Here is an 18,488-nt window from a genome sequence, read left to right as displayed (position 1 = left end):
CCCCCCGTGGTTTGTGTTCAGGTGCTGACATCCCACTCGTGTTCAGAGGAGGGTCTGGAAGATGCGGCCAACATCCTGCTGCAGCTGTCAAGAGGGGATGGACTAACCCGAGACACTGTACTCAAACTTCTGCTCAGTGGGGCGCGTCAGCTCGGATACACTCTCTGCAAACAAATTGGTCAGTACCACATTATATGGAAAGGAAATAATGTTACCACCCTTTTTTTGGTACTATACTTTTAAGATTTTTGTGTAGTCGTTCACTAAATATTTAATATGCCTTTCTATTTAAATGTAGTTGTCCAGGTATATGCTATTGTGCTCATGATTGTCATCACCACCATGAATAGTGCATTTTCAGCTTATTTTCCTTAAATTGCAAAACTGAATTGCTGTCTTTTAATTGGTGGTCTCTTTTCAGGCACTTTACTGGCGGAGTTGAGGGAGTATAACTTGGAGCAGCAGAGAAGAGCACGTGCTGATGCTCAGTCTCCTGAAGCTTCTCATGAGGACCCATCCATCACCACACGCCTCAAGGGCAAGATGACCAGCAGGTAACGAGAACGCTTCATCCTACACTACCTTTCAAATTTTTGAGGTTGGTTAGATTTTTTAAAACGTTTTAGATAAAAAAGTCTCTTACACTCACCAAGACTGCATTAATTTGACAAATTAAATATACAGTAAAACAAACATTTTGACGATTAAATTGAGTAATCAGATACATTTAAAATGAAGAATAGCTTTTAAAGTTGCCATGAGATAAAAATGTATCCTCTTTAATTTGTTAGTGCACATTACTTGTCTTTTGGTGAATAATTTTTCTGTGCATTCACAAAAAAATGAAAGACAGCCAGGATTTTGGCTTCGTTCAATTAGGGCATTTAAGTTGCTTGTATAAACATGCCTTAGAAAATCACTAGTGTGCATTGTGTGCATCTTGAGAGAAAACAATGGCAGTCTGTGCAAGTTAAATCAGTTCAAACATCCAATGCATGGAATTTGTTCATGTTTTCATAAAATGTAGGTCAGTACACTTTAATTGCTATATATACTAGTGTTTGTGAAATTTTAAGCTGCAAAAAGACTAAATATTAATCCTGCACGTTTCTGTGTCCCTGTGTGACGTCATTTACCTCACACCCACTGAAACTTGCAGTATTTTTCAGCATCTGCTGCCTCAATATATGAGGACATGAATGCATGAACCTCATCTCCAGTCACTTAATCAGCATTTTACCGTTTCATTCAACATACAACATACACACTTCAAAAAATGCTTTTCTTACTTAGTATTTTTGTCTTGTTTCTAGTCAAAATTTCTAAAAGTTCTTACATTAAGAAACATTTACTAGACAAGTTAAAATAATTGTTTTGTTTTGGGAAAAAATAACTCAAAATTAAGAGTTTTTGCTTAAAATAAGCAAAATAATCTGGCAGTGGGGTAAGCAAAATAATCTTTAAAAAAAAGATTATTTTGCTTACCCCACTGGTAGATTATTTTGCTTATTTTAAGCAAAAACTCTTAATTTTTAGTTAATTTTTGCTTGTCTAGTAAATACTTCTTGTTTTAAGAATTTTTAGATGTTTGCACAAATACTAAGTAAGAAAAACATGATGATAACACTATTTTAATGACAAAATTTCAAATAATAGGGCACGTGACTGCTATCGGGCCCAAAAAATCCTATCCGTGCATCCCTACTTTACAGCATTGTCAAATCCTTGTTAAATTGGCCAAAAAACATTTACAAACATCTTTGCGCCACAATCTTGATGTAAAGTTTTCTGACATCATTTGAGAGTTCAACCAATCGACAATTAAATCTCAGCTGCAGTGGGTGAAGTGGGTAGGGGGCGATATGTTGAGACCAATCAGACACTGTTTTATAGCAGGATCTGTAGATTGACTGGTCTTTACTGTGCGCCATAGAATAGCAGCGCACTGCTGAAACTGCGCTGGAAGATCAACACTCAACCAGGATTTTATTACTTGTTACTTATTCCATGTAATTATGAATATTTTACTGCTGCATCACTTTGTAGAGGATTTTGATCTTTTAAAAGAAAGGCCACCATGTTTCCAAATACCAAACTATTGATTGCTTTGAGATATCGGCTCAAAATTAGGTCCAGATGCACATGATTCTGAATGGGCCCGAACTTTATATTTTTCTCAAATTGAATCAAGAAATCATAATCTGATATCATTATGTTGATTTGGTGCTCAAGAAACTTCTATTATTTTTTCAATCATGTAAACAGTAGTACTGCTTAATATTTTTGTGGAAACTTTGTTTGAAATGATTTTATTTTTTGTAAAATTATAAATGTGTACATTTTCTATCACTTTTGATCCACTTAATGCATCCATGCCGAATTAAAGTATACATTTATTTCTCACTGACCATAAACTTTTGAATGGTAATATGACCTCTGGATTTAAGTTGTATAAAAAAAAAAATTGGAGGTTCAAATCATATATGGAGCAATCAAGAAACTGCCTTGATAAAATGTTTTGTTGAATGAGTAAAAATTGGCAACAATTACAGGACTTTACCTTTCTTCTGCACATACTGATTCTCCGCAATAACAGTACTTGTCCTTTCCCTTGGGTCTGAATCGATTACAGGTTTGATGGGTCAGAGAGTGTGGTGATTGTGGCTGCTCAGAAGCGCACGTTAGGTGGCCGTGAGCTGCAGCTGCCCTGCATGAGCTCACTCACTTCCAAGACCTCCACGCAGAAGTTTTTCCTGCGTGTTCTGCAGGTCATTATTCAACTTAGAGAAGACACACGGCGTGCTAACAAAAAAGCTAAGCAGACAGGAGGAAGACTGAGTAAGTCGCTCTCTTTTAACACAGAGGCATCCTCTAATCCTTTAAGAACATTTCCATGCTTAACATTGAAGCTTTCAATTCAGTCTCATCTCTCATTGAGCTTTATAGACAGCTTTTTTTATGTTCTAGATTCATTCCCCATTTGTTTCCAGGTTCAACAAGTCTGGGTTCGGCCAGCAGTATCCAGGCCGCGGTCCGTCAGCTAGAGGCTGAAGCGGACGCCATCATTCAGATGGTGAGAGAGGGGCAGAGGGCCCGCCGTCTACAGCAGGCCCCCCCACCCTCTTCATCCGCATCCTCTTCCGCTGCTGTTGCTGCTGCTGCTGCTGCTGCATCCGCTGCTGTGGCTGTGGCTGGATCGTCTGCCCCCAGTACCTCTGCAACCAACAACCCCCCCGCTGGCACGGCCAGCGCAGCCACGGTTAGCATGGGCCGCACTGACAGCAGGCAGACTGCTACTGACTGTACTCACCATCACACACACCCATGATGTTCATAATACCATGTGTATTTCTTAGTGATATCTCACAGCCTAGGATACCACTAACTTGTTTTTCTCAGTCAAGTTACTCTCAATTTTATTTGGATGTAACACTATATTACATACAGGGCACAGCGATATAGCTAAAATAAATATTTAGAAAATCACCTTTAAAGTTGCCAAAAAGAAAGTCCTTAGCAATGCATCTTACTAATAATAATTGTTTTTATACATTTATGATAGAAAATTTACAAAATATCTTCATAGAACATTATCTTTACTTAAAAGGGAAATGTTCACCCAAAAATTAAATTGATGTCAATAATGACTGACCCTAATGTTGTTCCACACCCGTAAGACCTAAGAGATATTTTATATTTAGTCCGACAGCATATCTAAGTGTAGGCACACTTTACTGTCCATGTCCAGAAAGCAATAAAAACATCATCATAGTAGTCCATATGTGACATCAGTTAGTTAGAATCTCTTGAACCATTGAAAATACATTTTGGTCCAAAAATAGCAAAAACTATGACTTTATTCAGCATCGTCTTCTCTTCCACATTTGTTTTCAAACCTCAAATAAAGATTCAAACGGTCATGAATCAATACGCTGATTCATAACCGTTCAAATCTTTATTTGAGGATTGAACACAAACGCGGAAGAGAAGACGATGCTGAATAAAGTCGTACTTTTAGTTATTTTTGGACCAAAATGTATTTTCGATGCTTCAAGAGATTCTAACGAACTAACTGATGTCACATATGGACTACTATGATGATGTTTTTATTCCTCTCTGGACATGGACAGTAGCCTGGCGTGGTCATACTCAATTCTAGTCAGAATATGAGTCTGAAACTGCTCCATTGGGCTGTGATTATGGTGCGTGTTTCAACCGAACCAGGAAAGACATCAATTGGGTAGACCTACAACCAATCAGAGCAACGAAACGACGCATTATGTTAGTTGTCAAATGTCAACAGAGCTCAACTGCACTGTGTTGCCAGCCCCCGAGAAGCTATTGTTTTGGGCTAGTAGTTGGTGGGTTTTGTTGTAAAACTTGGCAACTCTGTCTGCACGCACTCTGAAATAAACGATCTTTGCCGGTGTTGTAAAAAAAGAAAAGAATTTAAGGATACACAGTTACTTACCAACATGATGATCATTTCAGAGAGAAATAGTGAAGGTGAATGCATATACATACAAGCTCTTAGGATTTGAACAAATATAATCCGTTACTGTTTATCATCTGTCCTTCATCGTCTAAAGCCCGCCCTGATGATTTCATAATTACTTCTCTATGGATCGAGTCCAGACCGAACTGCCGGTCCTCAAATGTTGTGGGCGGGGCTGAGTTCGGCTGGCATCCTGACTACATGGACAGAATAGTGTGCCTACACTGGGATACGCTGTCGGACTAAATGTAAATATCTTAAACTGTGTTCCGAAGCTGAACAACAGTCTTAAGAGTGTGGAACAACATTAGGGTGAGTCATTAATGACATAAATTTCATTTTTGGGTGAACTAACCCTTTAATATCCTAATGATTTTTGGCATAATAGAAAAATCGATAATTTTGAACCATACAGTTAATTGTTGGGTATTGCCACAAATATACCCTATATCTACCTATATCGCCAAGCCCTGACTTATGACTGGTTTTGTGGTCCAGTGTCACATACAGCTCTGGAAAAAATTGAGACCACTTAACATTGAAAAATCAATGTTAAGTGGTCTCTTAATAAAAATAATATATATATATATATATATATATATATATATATATATATATATATATATATATATATATATATATATATATATATATATATATATATATATATATATATATAGTATTAAAATAGTGATTTTTACTAAATTAATACCATTATATCATGTATATTATATAAATAATATTAATAAATCTGCCAATTTATCAAATGTTATAGACAGCAATATTTACTTTAATTCATTGAAATATAAAGTTTAAAAACATGGATTTGGAAATTCATGCACATAATTCAGACTTCCCATTTTTGTTTAAATCTGAGAGCCTATTATAATCTTTTTTAAAGTCTTCATACTTGGACATGAAATCGCCTATTAGAAAGGTGTTTAGAAAATCAATTCCAATTAAAATCACTGATGCAGAATGCTTCATTTTATATCACCAACAAATCGATCACAAATACTACCTATATCGCCTACCTAATTACTCATTAAATATAATGAAAATGGTAAATCTTTTGCTTGAAGTTCAAATGAAAACTATACATCTTCTAAAAGACCACCTCAGACTCCATTTTAAAAGTTACTAAAGTTACACTGAGCCCACAATTGTTTTTCCAGTGACAAACCCAAGTCATTCTGTCATAAGACTTACCAGTGACTCTTTTCTAAACCCCAGCTCTGTTTCACCTCTCTACTGCACTGCCTTCCACTGCATTGTGCTGCATTTAACACAAAAAGCCTGAATGGTGCAGTATTTCAGAGATTTGAATGTTGCATCCAGCTTTTTGATTCTCTCCCGTCTCTAGCTTTGTCTTTTTGTGTGTGGTTTGGTTTTTGGCTGGCTGTCAGTGCTTCTTTGCTTAAGCTCCATCCCAACCCCCTATTTCCTGCCGATGTCTGAATGTTTTGATGCATGATACTTAGTCTCTAGCATTGCTTCTGGTTTCGGTCTGTGATTACCCCCATTTCATCTTTTTTCCTATGTGATACACTCTATTTGTCTCTTCTCCTCTGTTGGAGGGAATTGTATTGATTCTCATCCTATTCCTTGGTTCCCCCGGTTCAGTCGGAGGTACACTCTGTTGCCGAGCCCCCAGCAGCTCAAAGAGATGATTCGCCCATGGATGTGGACCAGCCCTCACCCCTAGAACAGGACCAGGCAACCATAGGTATGACCCTATAAAATAAGTTGTGAAATGACGACAGTTGGAATGTCAGTGAATGAATTTAAATAATTTGAATAACTGATCTTTTATGTAGTAATTCACTGGATTTTTGGCCCCTGAAAGATTTTTTCACCGAAACAATATGGCTGAAATGTTGTGATGACTCAAACAGAAACCACGACCTGCACGTGCTTGTCTAAAGCAACATATGCGGTGTGGACGTATGTGGTTCATCTCACATCTGATGATGCAGCTATAATAACTTCAAAATAATGCTTTGTTTATGTTTCTGTCGATGGATACACGTGCTGGCTCCTCAGTGATACACTACAACAACAGCGATAATAAAAGAAAAACGGCAAAACGGTCTCTCTTTGTAAACTTTGTTCAATGCATGCGAGTGCTGCCGTATGTTCGAATATGACCAGTCGACCAATATGACTTCGCCGTCATCACCCGGGTGTCAAGCCAGAAGACGCGAGTGAGAACTTGCGCGCGCTGAGAGAAGATCTGTCTGTGCGCTCGTCCCAAAGCACTCAAACGTCTCAGCGTGCAAATTCTTTCGAGTTATCTTTCAAGTTTTGCACTTTAACGGACAAACTCACACAATAAGTATGTCGACATGTCCATTTTGATGAGTATCAAAGCAGACACAGTCTGAATATGCCTTAAGTGAACTTTATACAGTCGAGAAAGGCAATGCATATCCCTGCATTAGGTCTTAAAGGTGCAGTAGCCTTTACTGCTGTCTGTTTAATGTCAAACAAAAGATAAGGACATTACTCACTGCTCTTGATTGAATAGCTTTTGTAATTTTAATAAGGAATAATCTTTAATTTAAACAGTTAAATATGTAGTTATTTTACATTTGATTACTTTATTAAATTGCTGTACCTTTCTGCAGGCCAGTAGGCCTGTGCATTATTATTTAATGTACACATGAGTGAGGTTTAACATTTTGGTTTGAATTTTATTTTATACTGTGCATTGTTCCAATGTGCTAAATACATTTATGCATAATTTGTAATAGATTTTTTTAAAATTTGAAACTTTAATATAAATGTTCAGTAAAGTTACACAGTCATAGCCATTAATGCTATGGTTACTATTGGTTACAATTACTAATAATTGGCATAATTTCTCTCAGTGTTTCGGTTTTCGGCCTTGGTTTTCTTTTTCCGGTTTCGGCCAAGATTTTTTTTTCCGGTGCATCCCTACTTTTATGTTCTCATATGAGACTGCTGTGATTTTATAGTGTCTATAATGGTACTGCAAGGAATAGGGTTGGGTATCAAGAACCGGTTCCATTTTAGAACCGATTCCTTATTTCCAACAACCATGAATTCCATAAGACATGCTAATTTTGATTCCACTTGTCAATTCTTGTGTGCACATTTTAATGTGATTTTGAAACTATTCGCACTATTAGCACGAGGTGGTGTGAAAAAAACTATTCTGTACTCTTGTGCTGTTTTCTGTGTTGTGTACACATCCAAAGCATGTGTTCAGAAAACCACTTCATTTAGTGAGTGAATACTGAATTGTGTTCTCTTTCGCATCATCTTGGGTTTGATTGGACAAATACACAAAATTATAAAAAAATATCAGAGAGGCTGCTCCCTGCAGTGCAAATGCCTGGAGCTTATGTCAAGCTCCCCCTCGCTAGAGGTCCAGCTGGGAAGAGCGAATGAAATTTGTTCCCAATAGGTGGTAATATCCAACTTTATCCTAAACCAATGGTTCTCAAACCTGTACTGTGGACCCCCCACCAGTGCACATTGTCTGCAAGTGTCTCCCTCATCTAACTCACCTGATTCAACTGATCAGCTCATTAATAGAGACTATGATGAGATGAGAGAGACATACAAAAATGTAGACTGGGTAAACCCAGCCTGATCTGCTGGAGATTTGATTTCGCCTAGCAACTCAGTCTGGAAACCTGTACATTAATTTCTACTGCTTCTGTTACACTTTTGCAGGAACCAATCACAGACTGGCTTATCCACCTGACATGCTATTGGCGGGTTTAACACAATGATGGATGGTTGCCTGTTGATCACGCCGCTAATGTTCAAATTGGTAGAAGGACTATCCAATTGCATACAGAGTTATTTGAATAATGCTAATTTTTCACACCTCTTGTGCAGTAGAAAATGCAGAGCAGACTCCCCAGACCAATGTTAAATTTTAAATTGAGCTTGGTCTGGTGATAGCCAGACAATACAAAATGTTCAGTGGTGAGGTCCCCATGTCAGGTTTAATAACCACTACCCTAACCCTACCCACAGCAATTGAATATGTTTGATTTTAGTTTCTGTACCTAAACTTTGTTCAAATGTATTTATGCTGCTATTGCTAATGTGTTTATATGTGCTTATTTCATTAATTAATAAGTTAACTTCAAATGTAATTTCATTGATGTAAAGTTATATACTTGTCTGATGATTTAAATGGTTTTGCAATGTGTAAGCATCACAAAGTAGGTAAATGCATTAAATATAGTATTAGATTACTCTTTTAGGCCAGGCTTACAGTACATATTTATTCTAGAGGGCCCATACGCCTGGTTCTGCATTGATAAAACTTGAGAAAAATCAGTCTGAAATAACTGGTTTATATAGCATGTTAAAATATTGTTTTTGTGTGTGAGTAGGTGAAGAGAGCAGCAGTCAGCAGGAACAGGAGGAGCGTTTGCCTGACCTGCCGTTGTTGAGTGAGCAGCTGTTTTTAGACGAGCTATGGGACATGCTGGGGGAGTGTCTGAAAGAACTTGAAGAGTCTCATGACCAACATGCAGTTTTAGGTATTTTTATTTATTTGTTTACGGAAATGTATTTACTTTTTTAGAAAATAATTTATTTTATCTAACATCTATTTGTACCCCTGTAGTGCTGCAGCCTGCAGTGGAGGCCTTTTTCCTGGTTCATGCCACTGAGCGGGAAAGCAAACCTCCGGTTCGAGACACTCGGGAGAGCCAGCTGTCACACATCAAGGACGAGCCACCCCCACTGTCCCCCGCCCCTCTTACCCCCGCCACCCCCTCCTCTCTGGACCCCTTCTTTTCCAGGGAGCCCTCCTCTATGCACATCTCCTCCAACCTGCCTCCAGACACGCAGAAGTTCTTGCGTTTTGCAGGTTAGTCAATCAAGCACAAGCTGTCTTATGGTCCCTAATGGAAGTTCTTACAGTGTGGAGGAATACATGATGAATACTGATGAAGGCTGTCCTCGATATGAACTCTCTCTGTCGTTAACAGAGACCCACCGCACAGTGCTGAATCAGATCCTCCGTCAGTCCACCACTCACCTGGCAGATGGGCCATTTGCCGTTTTGGTTGACTACATTCGCATCTTGGACTTTGATGTCAAGCGCAAGTAAGATGCTTTTTTTGTGCCTTTTTATACACCATTAAGAAATGTTGACGTTATTTTCATGAGAATTAAGTACATTTTCCTGAATCATATTTCACACACTTTTTCATTTAACATTATTCTTACTGTATAATATAATAATTGTATTGAAATTATGACAATATTAAATGAGAAAAAAAAAGCAGCTTTTTTTTTTTTTTTTACCAATTACTCTAATAAATAAAATTCAAAAGAAAAATACTTTGAGATGATTTTTAATACTAATATTAAATTAGTGTACTAAACTTAGTGGGAGGCTATATTAAAAATCATGGAGAATGGGGAATTATTAAAACAAAAAAAATCAACTGAAACATCTGGATAGCCATTAAATTGTCAGTGCAGAAAATCAAAAAACAGACTTAATTTTGGTTTTGTAACATATATTTTCTACATTTTATTTATCTTTAGAGATTCATTCATTCATTTTTTCATTGTTATTCTCCTTTCGCTTTTAGTCTCAAGCCCACATTTATGAATATTTCTGTTCTCATTACATTTTGGTTTGGAGTATTTATCTAATAAGTGTGTCTCTTAGGTATTTCCGTCAAGAGTTAGAGCGTCTTGATGAGGGGCTGAGGAAAGAGGATATGGCCGTCCATGTGAGGAGAGACCACGTCTTTGAAGATTCTTACAGAGAGCTGCACCGCAAGAGCCCAGAGGACATGAAGAACAGACTGTAAATCTGTCACACTTTCTCACTTTCACACTCTCTCACCTATGTGCACAGGGTTTTTTTTACTGATAGCTGCAAGCAGCAAGAGCAGAGCACTTGTCTGTTCTTTTCTTCATTCTCATGATATTTCTCTATAGGTATATAGTGTTTGAAGGAGAGGAGGGTCAGGATGCAGGTGGGCTGTTAAGGGAGTGGTACATGATCATCTCCAGAGAGATGTTCAACCCCATGTACGCCCTGTTCCGCACCTCGCCCGGTGACCGGGTCACCTACACCATCAATCCTTCCTCTCACTGCAACCCCAACCATCTCAGCTACTTCAAGTTTGTGGGGCGTGTGGTGGCCAAAGCAGTCTATGACAACAGGCTATTAGAGTGTTACTTCACACGCAGCTTCTACAAGCACATCCTGGGCAAGAGCGTCAGGTACCATTAAGGATTATCCTCATCATTATGATTAGATTGTGTATATATATCTACAATGTATATAGAACAAGCTGAATTATTTTGTGTTATAGGTATACAGACATGGAAAGCGAAGACTATCCCTTCTTCCAGGGTCTGGTCTACTTGTTGGAGAACGATGTGTCCACTCTGGGCTACGAGCTGACATTCAGCACAGAGGTATGGGCTGCATTTTCCTACTGAAGGGCACTTACTTATTTTGTAATTTTGGTATTAAGATTGTTTTAGTACGAAGAAACAGGCATGATAATCACTTACTCGTATTTTCATCAGGTCCAAGAGTTTGGTGTGTGTGAAGTGAGAGATCTGAAGGCTAATGGTGCCAACATCCTTGTCACAGAAGAGAATAAGAAGGAATATGTGCATCTGGTTTGCCAGATGAAGATGACAGGTGAGCATACACTTCAGTAAATGTTCTTGCTTGAGGAAGGGGGAGCTTCTGAAACGACATCTTTGTTTCTCAGGTGCGATCCGTAAGCAGCTAGCTGCCTTCCTGGAGGGCTTCTATGAGATCATCCCAAAGAGACTGATCTCCATCTTCACTGAGCAAGAGCTGGAGCTGCTCATCTCCGGCTTGCCCACCATCGACATTGACGACCTTAAAGCCAATACAGAGTACCACAAATATCAGTCCAGTTCTATTCAGGTATGTACACATCAAAGGACATCAACCGGACCAATCATCTGTGAGCAATGTGACACCTGTCTGAAGCAATAAGATAACTTTTTCCCTCTTCAAATAAAGGCAAGGCAAGTTTATTTGTATAGCACATTGCATACCCAATGGCAATTCAAAGTGCTTTACATAGAAATTAGAATAGTGGTAACATGCATGAGAAATAAGAACCATGTGTACGAATTAAAAACAAGGTTAATTAAAATAGTTGTAAAGATAATAAGTAACATAAAATAAAATGGATAGATACACAATAGTGGTCAGAAATGATTTTATATCAGGAACCTTCTTGTTAAACCCATTTTCACTCATACCTTTCCACAGATTTTCACATACTCAAACCTTTTTTTTCCAAACTTGCTATTTCCATCAAACCCAGTTTTCACTAATCATATTTAACTCAAATGAATATATAAAATAACAATAACTAAAGAAAAACTAAGGTAAACTAAAACAATTATAAACATAATAAACTGATCAAAAAAGGTCAAAAAGCTTTTAGCAATGATTTATTGTAATTATTTTATTTATATTTTAATTATATAATTATTATATGCTTAATCTATTCCATGAGCAATTTTAGTTTAACAGTTACGTTACGCATTGTTTTAAATGTGTATATAAAAACACACAAATGACGTGTAATATAAATAAGCTTTAAAATCTGATGAAGCTATATAAACTTAAATATATAAATGTTATGTCACAATTTTCACTTGCACTGAAATAGCAAGATATTTTCTTGCTATGTAAATGCATTTATGTACCTCATATTCAGTCTCTTAAATCTTTGGCAGAAGAGCACATTTAAATTGCTGACTCTTGTGAGAAATAAATCGCAGTTTTGAATATTTTAAGGCACGTGATTGACTGTTTTGTGCTACTGATTTCACACTTACATGTGTACACATTCCATGGTTATTCATTAACTCGGGATCAGAGTTGAGTTTATTCAGCTACGATCATGGTACAGGCCCCAGGCTTTGACCAAAAACGCATTTTGGGTGATGGAACTTGAACCGAGTTTTGAAGCATATTACTGCAGCATGAAATCATTTTATAACCAACCCGTTTCAAATTCCATTTTCCTGCTTTACTTCCTGTTAAAGCATTGATTTTTATTCTGATAAAACATCTTGGAATTCTCTACCTGGTACCCATTTTTCTGTCTCCTTTCTCTACACAGATCCAGTGGTTCTGGCGTGCATTACGATCCTTTGACCAGGCTGACCGAGCCAAATTCCTGCAGTTTGTTACGGGCACATCCAAAGTGCCGTTGCAGGGCTTTGCTGCACTGGAGGGAATGAATGGCATCCAGAAATTCCAGATCCACCGAGATGACCGCTCCACTGACCGCCTGCCCTCTGCACACACTTGGTAAATGAACATTGTTACCTCGTTAAAACACGTTTGCATTTAATGCATTGTGCATCATGGAAATTCTGAAATTGTTATAAAGCTCCTGTAAAAACTGATGGGTAATACATGCTACATTGCATGATCAAAAATGTTGATTTTTTTTTTTCGTTCTTTTTTTCTTATTTCTTTGTCACCTCTGTTTCTCTCTCCTTCTAGCTTTAACCAATTGGACCTCCCGGCGTATGAGAGCTACGAGAAGTTAAGACACATGCTGCTGCTGGCCATTCAGGAATGTTCTGAAGGCTTTGGACTGGCCTAAATACTCTCTCCTAAACCCACATACAGACTTACACAGATGTAGACTTACATGTTGTTAACTTATGACACACATGCATATTCACATCACTATCATACATACGGCCAAGACCTACTTCTAATCCACATAAAACAAACAGATGGACGGCTAAACAAGTGATAGAGATGTATTGACATTGCCCACTACACACAGAGCCTCGCATCGACACACCGAACTGTATTTGGTATATGTGTGTGTCTCACTTCCCTATTAAAATTACAGAGCCCGGGAGAGGATCACAGGATATCTGCGGACTAATGTAAAAGACATTTTCTCCATTAAGTTTGGTTTCTCTGTACAAAAGGTTTGGGAGTTTATTATGTTTAATCTTTTTTGTTCTTATCTGGCTGTTAAAATAAGGAGAGGGCTGTTTTGTGTGTGTAAAGAGGATGGTTGTAACCCTCTGGCTGGGAAAAAAAGTTGATTGTCCTCTGTTGCTAATGTGTGACCTCACTAGCTTTGCAAATGGGAACTTTAATTTGGGGGAGGGGGGAAGTCGTGGATACTGGCGGGAGGGTGAGAACATGAAATGAGACGTGCAGGGATTTTCAGAACGGGGACATTTTTAGGCAACTTTTGTGGTATTTTTGGAGAGGAACACAGATTTAAGAAGTGAAGGACTGAGACGTTGAACTGCGGGTGCTCAGACACGTGCGGTTATTACCAAACTGCTGAAGCAGCCTCTCAGCAGCTAATCAGAACGTAAATTGCTACATAAATAAATGCATAAAATGAGCCCACTGTGTCCTCTAGAGTTGTTTCAATGTATGCCTTACACATTTGCACTAACAGGAGCAAATATCATTTATATGTTATAAGAGTTATACTGATGGAGGTCCATGAAAACTAACTTGACACATGCTGTGGGGTCCAAGTATTAAAAGCTCTATTCTTCATCCTGAGTTATGTATGAGGAATTCTGTCCTGTTATTGATCACCTGCATGAATCTCACATTTATTGCTTTGGGTTTACGTTTACTGGTGTTTTAGGACGGGCTTTTTAGCCTTTGTTCTTGCCCTCTTCCACACTTTTTGCATGGGAGCTGGTGTGAAGTGTAATGAGTGTCTCAAACCATCTGGAGCTCCCAGTAATGTCCATGCTGGGCATCCGTGCTGTTAGGAGACAGTTCATCATGCCTGCTTTCTCCTCTTCACCCCAGACAGCAGGAGTCCACTTGTCTAGACTGACACCTCTCAACATAAAGTGCGATATCAAAGGTGAGAGGATGTTGGAGCCGGGATCATTGCCTATCTTTCAGATGTATCCTTTTATTTATTCTGTTTAAACCATAAGAATGTGCCTGTTCTGCAGCCTCCAAAAATGAAAGTGTTTTCACACACCCTAGCTCTAATTTCCAGCAAATAACATTGAAGGAAATTATGCACCAGCAAGTAACTGCCTCTTGCATCATGTGCATGCATTCATTATTGTCAAAGCTGTATGTGATTTGCTGTAAAAAGATTGGTAACACATTGTGGTTATACTTTATTTGAAGATGTCATTGTTAAAGTGTTATTGTATATTTAAGTACTGAGTAATATCAATTACATGTACTTGCTATTGGGGTAGGCTTTGGGTTTTTGGTTGAGGGTTATTTGGAGTTATTACTATGTCAAGTACATAATGTAACGCATGTAACAAGAACACTAAAATAGTGTTACCCACTTTGTTTTTGGTGTCCTTGCTACATGTACTTACTCTAGCAGTAATGGTAAATGAAGCATCATTACATGCAACTAACTTTATGCGTATATTACTCAGTACTCAAATGTATGTTTGCATTATAACACAGACACCTTAAAATAGTGTAACCAAAAGAGGATTTTTTCCAGGTTGGACAAAACTATGCTGTGCACGTTTCACGTCTCAATTCTTGACACAAGAATTTTGTCTTATGATGTTTGACTATTCAGTTATGACTTAATATTCTGCTTCAGGCTGGCCAGCAGGGGGAGCATAGTGATCCTATTGTTAAATGTTACATTTACAAAATAATTATGTTGATTTCAAATAATTCCAAACATATTATTTCAGGTAAAAAAATGAATCCATTCGGGTGACTTGAGTTCTTAAACTGCCTTTTCAGCATGGAAGTGCCTTGGTTTTTGATTTACCTCAAACCAACCAATCAATAATAATCAATAATGCAAGTGTTTAGGATACCTGCACAAAGCGCTCTTCACCCCAAAGTCGTTCTTATGGTTTTCTCAATGTTTTTCAGTTGTCGTAATTTATCATCTTAAATACTGTTTTAGGTTTGAGAAAATGGTTAGTTCAAGGCATAATGCCAGTTTGTTAATGAAGTGTGTTTTTTGAGACAACGCCAGGGCACTTTTAGTGTAGTACAGTGTGCATAAATCAGCTCGAATATTGACTCCTGGGGAAATGACAAGGAAGGAAATAAATGGACTGCTTCATTTTTTCAGGCAGACTGAAGGGCAATTAACTTCATGCTCCTAAATGAGACTGTATATTTTAACCTTGTATAGTGCTAGTGATAATTTCCTGTACAGACCGTCCCATTTAATAATTTATTATATTAAGCTGTGAAAAGCTTAATTGTATGATCTAACAAATTGTATTGTTTGCAAAGCATATTGCAATTAGTTTGAGGCCATTATGCTTATGTAATGACATTATCAGTGAATGTGTTTATAAGAAACGATTAAGAGCTACTGAAATGTGCTGATACTTTTCGGAGCATGATTTTAGGTCTTTCGGTTCTGTGGCAATAATATGAGTCCTTTGAAAAGGAATGCTAATGCGATTTAATTAACAGTTGCCTTTTTATCTGTCACTTTTTAAGAGGTTGTTCAGTGAATCCCACTGCAGAAGCCCAAGTGTCGCCTTTTAAACGTTTTCCCACCTTTGTTCTTCTGCTTCACTTGCTTTTCCATCAGTCTGGAAATGGGTTTGTAGTCTCTGCTCAAATCAGAGGCTGAGAAAACCTTTTTCAGAAGCGCAGACACCACTGCGGTTTGCATGACCTCATAGTCAAATTAACTTATGAACAGACTGCATTCTAGCAGTGCCATTATAAATCATCAAGCGCTGGCTTCCTCCTTCCTGTCTTCATCTCTGCTGTTTCCCTTCATCTTCATCTCATTCATTTTCAGCGCTTGTTTCTTGTGCTGGTGCACAATAACCAGAGACCTCAAGAGACAGGGGGTTTAACGTCATAGCTTGTCCCACTTTAGATCCTGAGGAGTGTGCTTCCTTAGAAACGGAACAAAACAAACGTGCTGTTTTGTCTGTATTTGTGACCGAGACGCTGAATTAATCAAGAGATCACACTGTTTCACAGTGGTTAGTGGCCTTTAGCAGATCTTAGATATAATGCGGATGGTATCAGTAACAGTTACCCTGATGTTTCCAGCCAGAGAGGTTGCATAAATGCATGTTGCAACATGGGACCACTCTTGGGGTCGTTGGTTTAGCTCGGTTATTTTGCGGCTGTACTTGGGCAGCTAATAGATTAATTGAATTCATTAAGTGGATGTGAGGTCATTCTGATGGTCTGACCTGGTGTTAATCACTGAGTAATTGAAGGGTAATGATGGAGGCAAAGCTCAGCCTGTGGCTTCCATCCAATTCATGAATTATTGACACCAAAATTCCAGATTACTTGCGTCAAAGTGTGCTGTTGACTGCATGCTGTGCAATGCAGTTTTGCAGTCATTTGGTTGTTATATATTTGTATATTATATATATATATAATTATACATTTTATTATATACAGGTCCTTTTCAAAAAATTAGCATATTGTGATAAAGTTCCTTATTTTCCATAATGTAATGATAACAATTAAACTTTCATATATTTTAGATTCATTGCACACCAACTGAAATATTTCCGGTCTTTTATTGTTTTAATACTGATGATTTTGGCATACAGCTCATGAAAACCCAAAATTCCTGTCTCAAAAAATTAGCATATCATGAAAAGGTTCCCTAAACGAGCTGTTATCCTAATCATCTGAATCAACTAATAAACACCTGCAAAAGATTCCTGAGGCTTTTAAAAACTCCCAGCCTGGTTCATTACTCAAAACCGCAATCATGGGTAAGACTGCCGACCCGACCCTGTCCAGAAGGCCATCATTGACACCCTCAAGCGAGAGGGTAAGACACAGAAAGAAATTTCTGAATGAATAGGCTGTTCTCAGAGTGCTGTATCAAGACACCTCAATGGGAAGTCTGTGGGAAGGAAAAAGTGTGGCAAAAAATGCTGCACAATGAGAAGAGGTGACCGGACCCTGAGGAAGATTGTGGAGAAGGACCGATTCCAGACCTGGGGAAGCAGTGGACCGAGTCTGGAGTAGAAAGATCCAGAGCCACCGTGTGCAGGAAATGGGCTACAGGTGCCGCATTCCCCAGGTCAAGCCACTTTTGAACCAGAAACAGCGGTAGAAGCGCCTGACCTTGGCTACAGAGAAGCAGCACTGGACTGTTGCTTAAATTTTGCATATCATTCGGAAATCAAGGTCCCAGAGTCTGGAGGAAGACTGGGGAGAAGGAAATGCCAAAATGCCTGAAGTCCAGTGTCAAGTACCCACAGTCAGTGATGGTCTGGGGTGCCATGTCAGCTGCTGGTGTTGGTCCACTGTGTTTTATCAAGGGCAGGGTCAATGCAGCTAGCTATCAGGAGATTTTGGAGCACTTCATGCTTCCATCTGCTGAAAAGCTTTATGGAGAAGATTTCATTTTTCAGCACGACCTGGCACCTGCTCACAGTGCCAAAACCACTGGTAAATGGTTTACTGACCATGGTATTACTGTGCTAAATTGGCCTGCCAACTCTCCTGACCTGAACCCCATAGAGAATCTGTGGGATATTGTGAAGAGAAAGTTAAGAGACGCAAGACCCAACACTCTGGATGAGCTTAAGGCCGCTATCGAAGCATCCTGGGTCTCCATAACACCTCAGCAGTGCCACAGGCTGATCGCCTCCATGCCCCGCCGCATTGAAGCAGTCATTTCTGCAAAAGGATTCCCGACCAAGTATTGAGTGCATAACTGAGCATAATTCTTTGAAGGTTGACTTTTTTTGTATTAAAAACACTTTTCTTTTATTGGTCGGATGAAATATGTTAATTTTTTTTGAGAATTTTGGGTTTTTTGAGCATATTCTGAGTTATTCTCTGCTATTTAAGAGGGAGGTGAATTATGAAAATGTATTAAAAGTATAGGTTGTTGTTTTTTTGAGCTTGTGGAGATGCAGGTTTGAATCCGGTATGTTGTGTTTTGATCCTAATCCCTCAGTTTAATGTTTTCCTTGACTTTTCTATAAAATTAAATTAAAAAATCAATAATTGGTAGGCAAGGACAGT

At 38.4% G+C, this 18,488-nt stretch overlaps 1 protein-coding gene across 9 annotated transcripts in view; it reads left to right on the top strand.

The window, feature by feature from the left end:
• The window catches only part of huwe1 (HECT, UBA and WWE domain containing E3 ubiquitin protein ligase 1), a 65,546-nt gene extending 51,486 nt beyond the window's left edge, over positions 1-14,060 (top strand). For 7 of the 9 annotated variants that reach the window (XM_067445985.1, XM_067445987.1, XM_067445984.1 and 4 more), the window contains 15 exons: positions 22-178; positions 422-554; positions 2,633-2,838; positions 2,991-3,259; positions 6,119-6,221; positions 8,872-9,021; positions 9,108-9,353; positions 9,475-9,592; positions 10,167-10,307; positions 10,442-10,729; positions 10,822-10,927; positions 11,042-11,159; positions 11,233-11,414; positions 12,631-12,821; positions 13,020-14,060. In XM_067445985.1, coding sequence (XP_067302086.1) covers positions 22-178; positions 422-554; positions 2,633-2,838; positions 2,991-3,259; positions 6,119-6,221; positions 8,872-9,021; positions 9,108-9,353; positions 9,475-9,592; positions 10,167-10,307; positions 10,442-10,729; positions 10,822-10,927; positions 11,042-11,159; positions 11,233-11,414; positions 12,631-12,821; positions 13,020-13,122 — 2,511 coding nt within the window. In that variant the 3' untranslated portion in view covers positions 13,123-14,060. The remainder of the gene's footprint in view (positions 1-21; positions 179-421; positions 555-2,632; positions 2,839-2,990; positions 3,260-6,118; positions 6,222-8,871; positions 9,022-9,107; positions 9,354-9,474; positions 9,593-10,166; positions 10,308-10,441; positions 10,730-10,821; positions 10,928-11,041; positions 11,160-11,232; positions 11,415-12,630; positions 12,822-13,019) is intronic. The other 2 variants (XM_067445989.1, XM_067445988.1) reach the window with 1 other exon arrangement.
• The last annotated feature ends 4,428 nt before the right edge of the window (positions 14,061-18,488 follow it).

The sequence above is a fragment of the Pseudorasbora parva genome, chromosome 6 (genome assembly GCF_024679245.1).
Source record: "Pseudorasbora parva isolate DD20220531a chromosome 6, ASM2467924v1, whole genome shotgun sequence".
Lineage (NCBI taxonomy): Eukaryota > Metazoa > Chordata > Actinopteri > Cypriniformes > Gobionidae > Pseudorasbora > Pseudorasbora parva.
The sequence above is the reverse complement of the archived record's forward strand: the minus strand, read 5'-3'. Positions and strand labels throughout refer to the sequence as shown.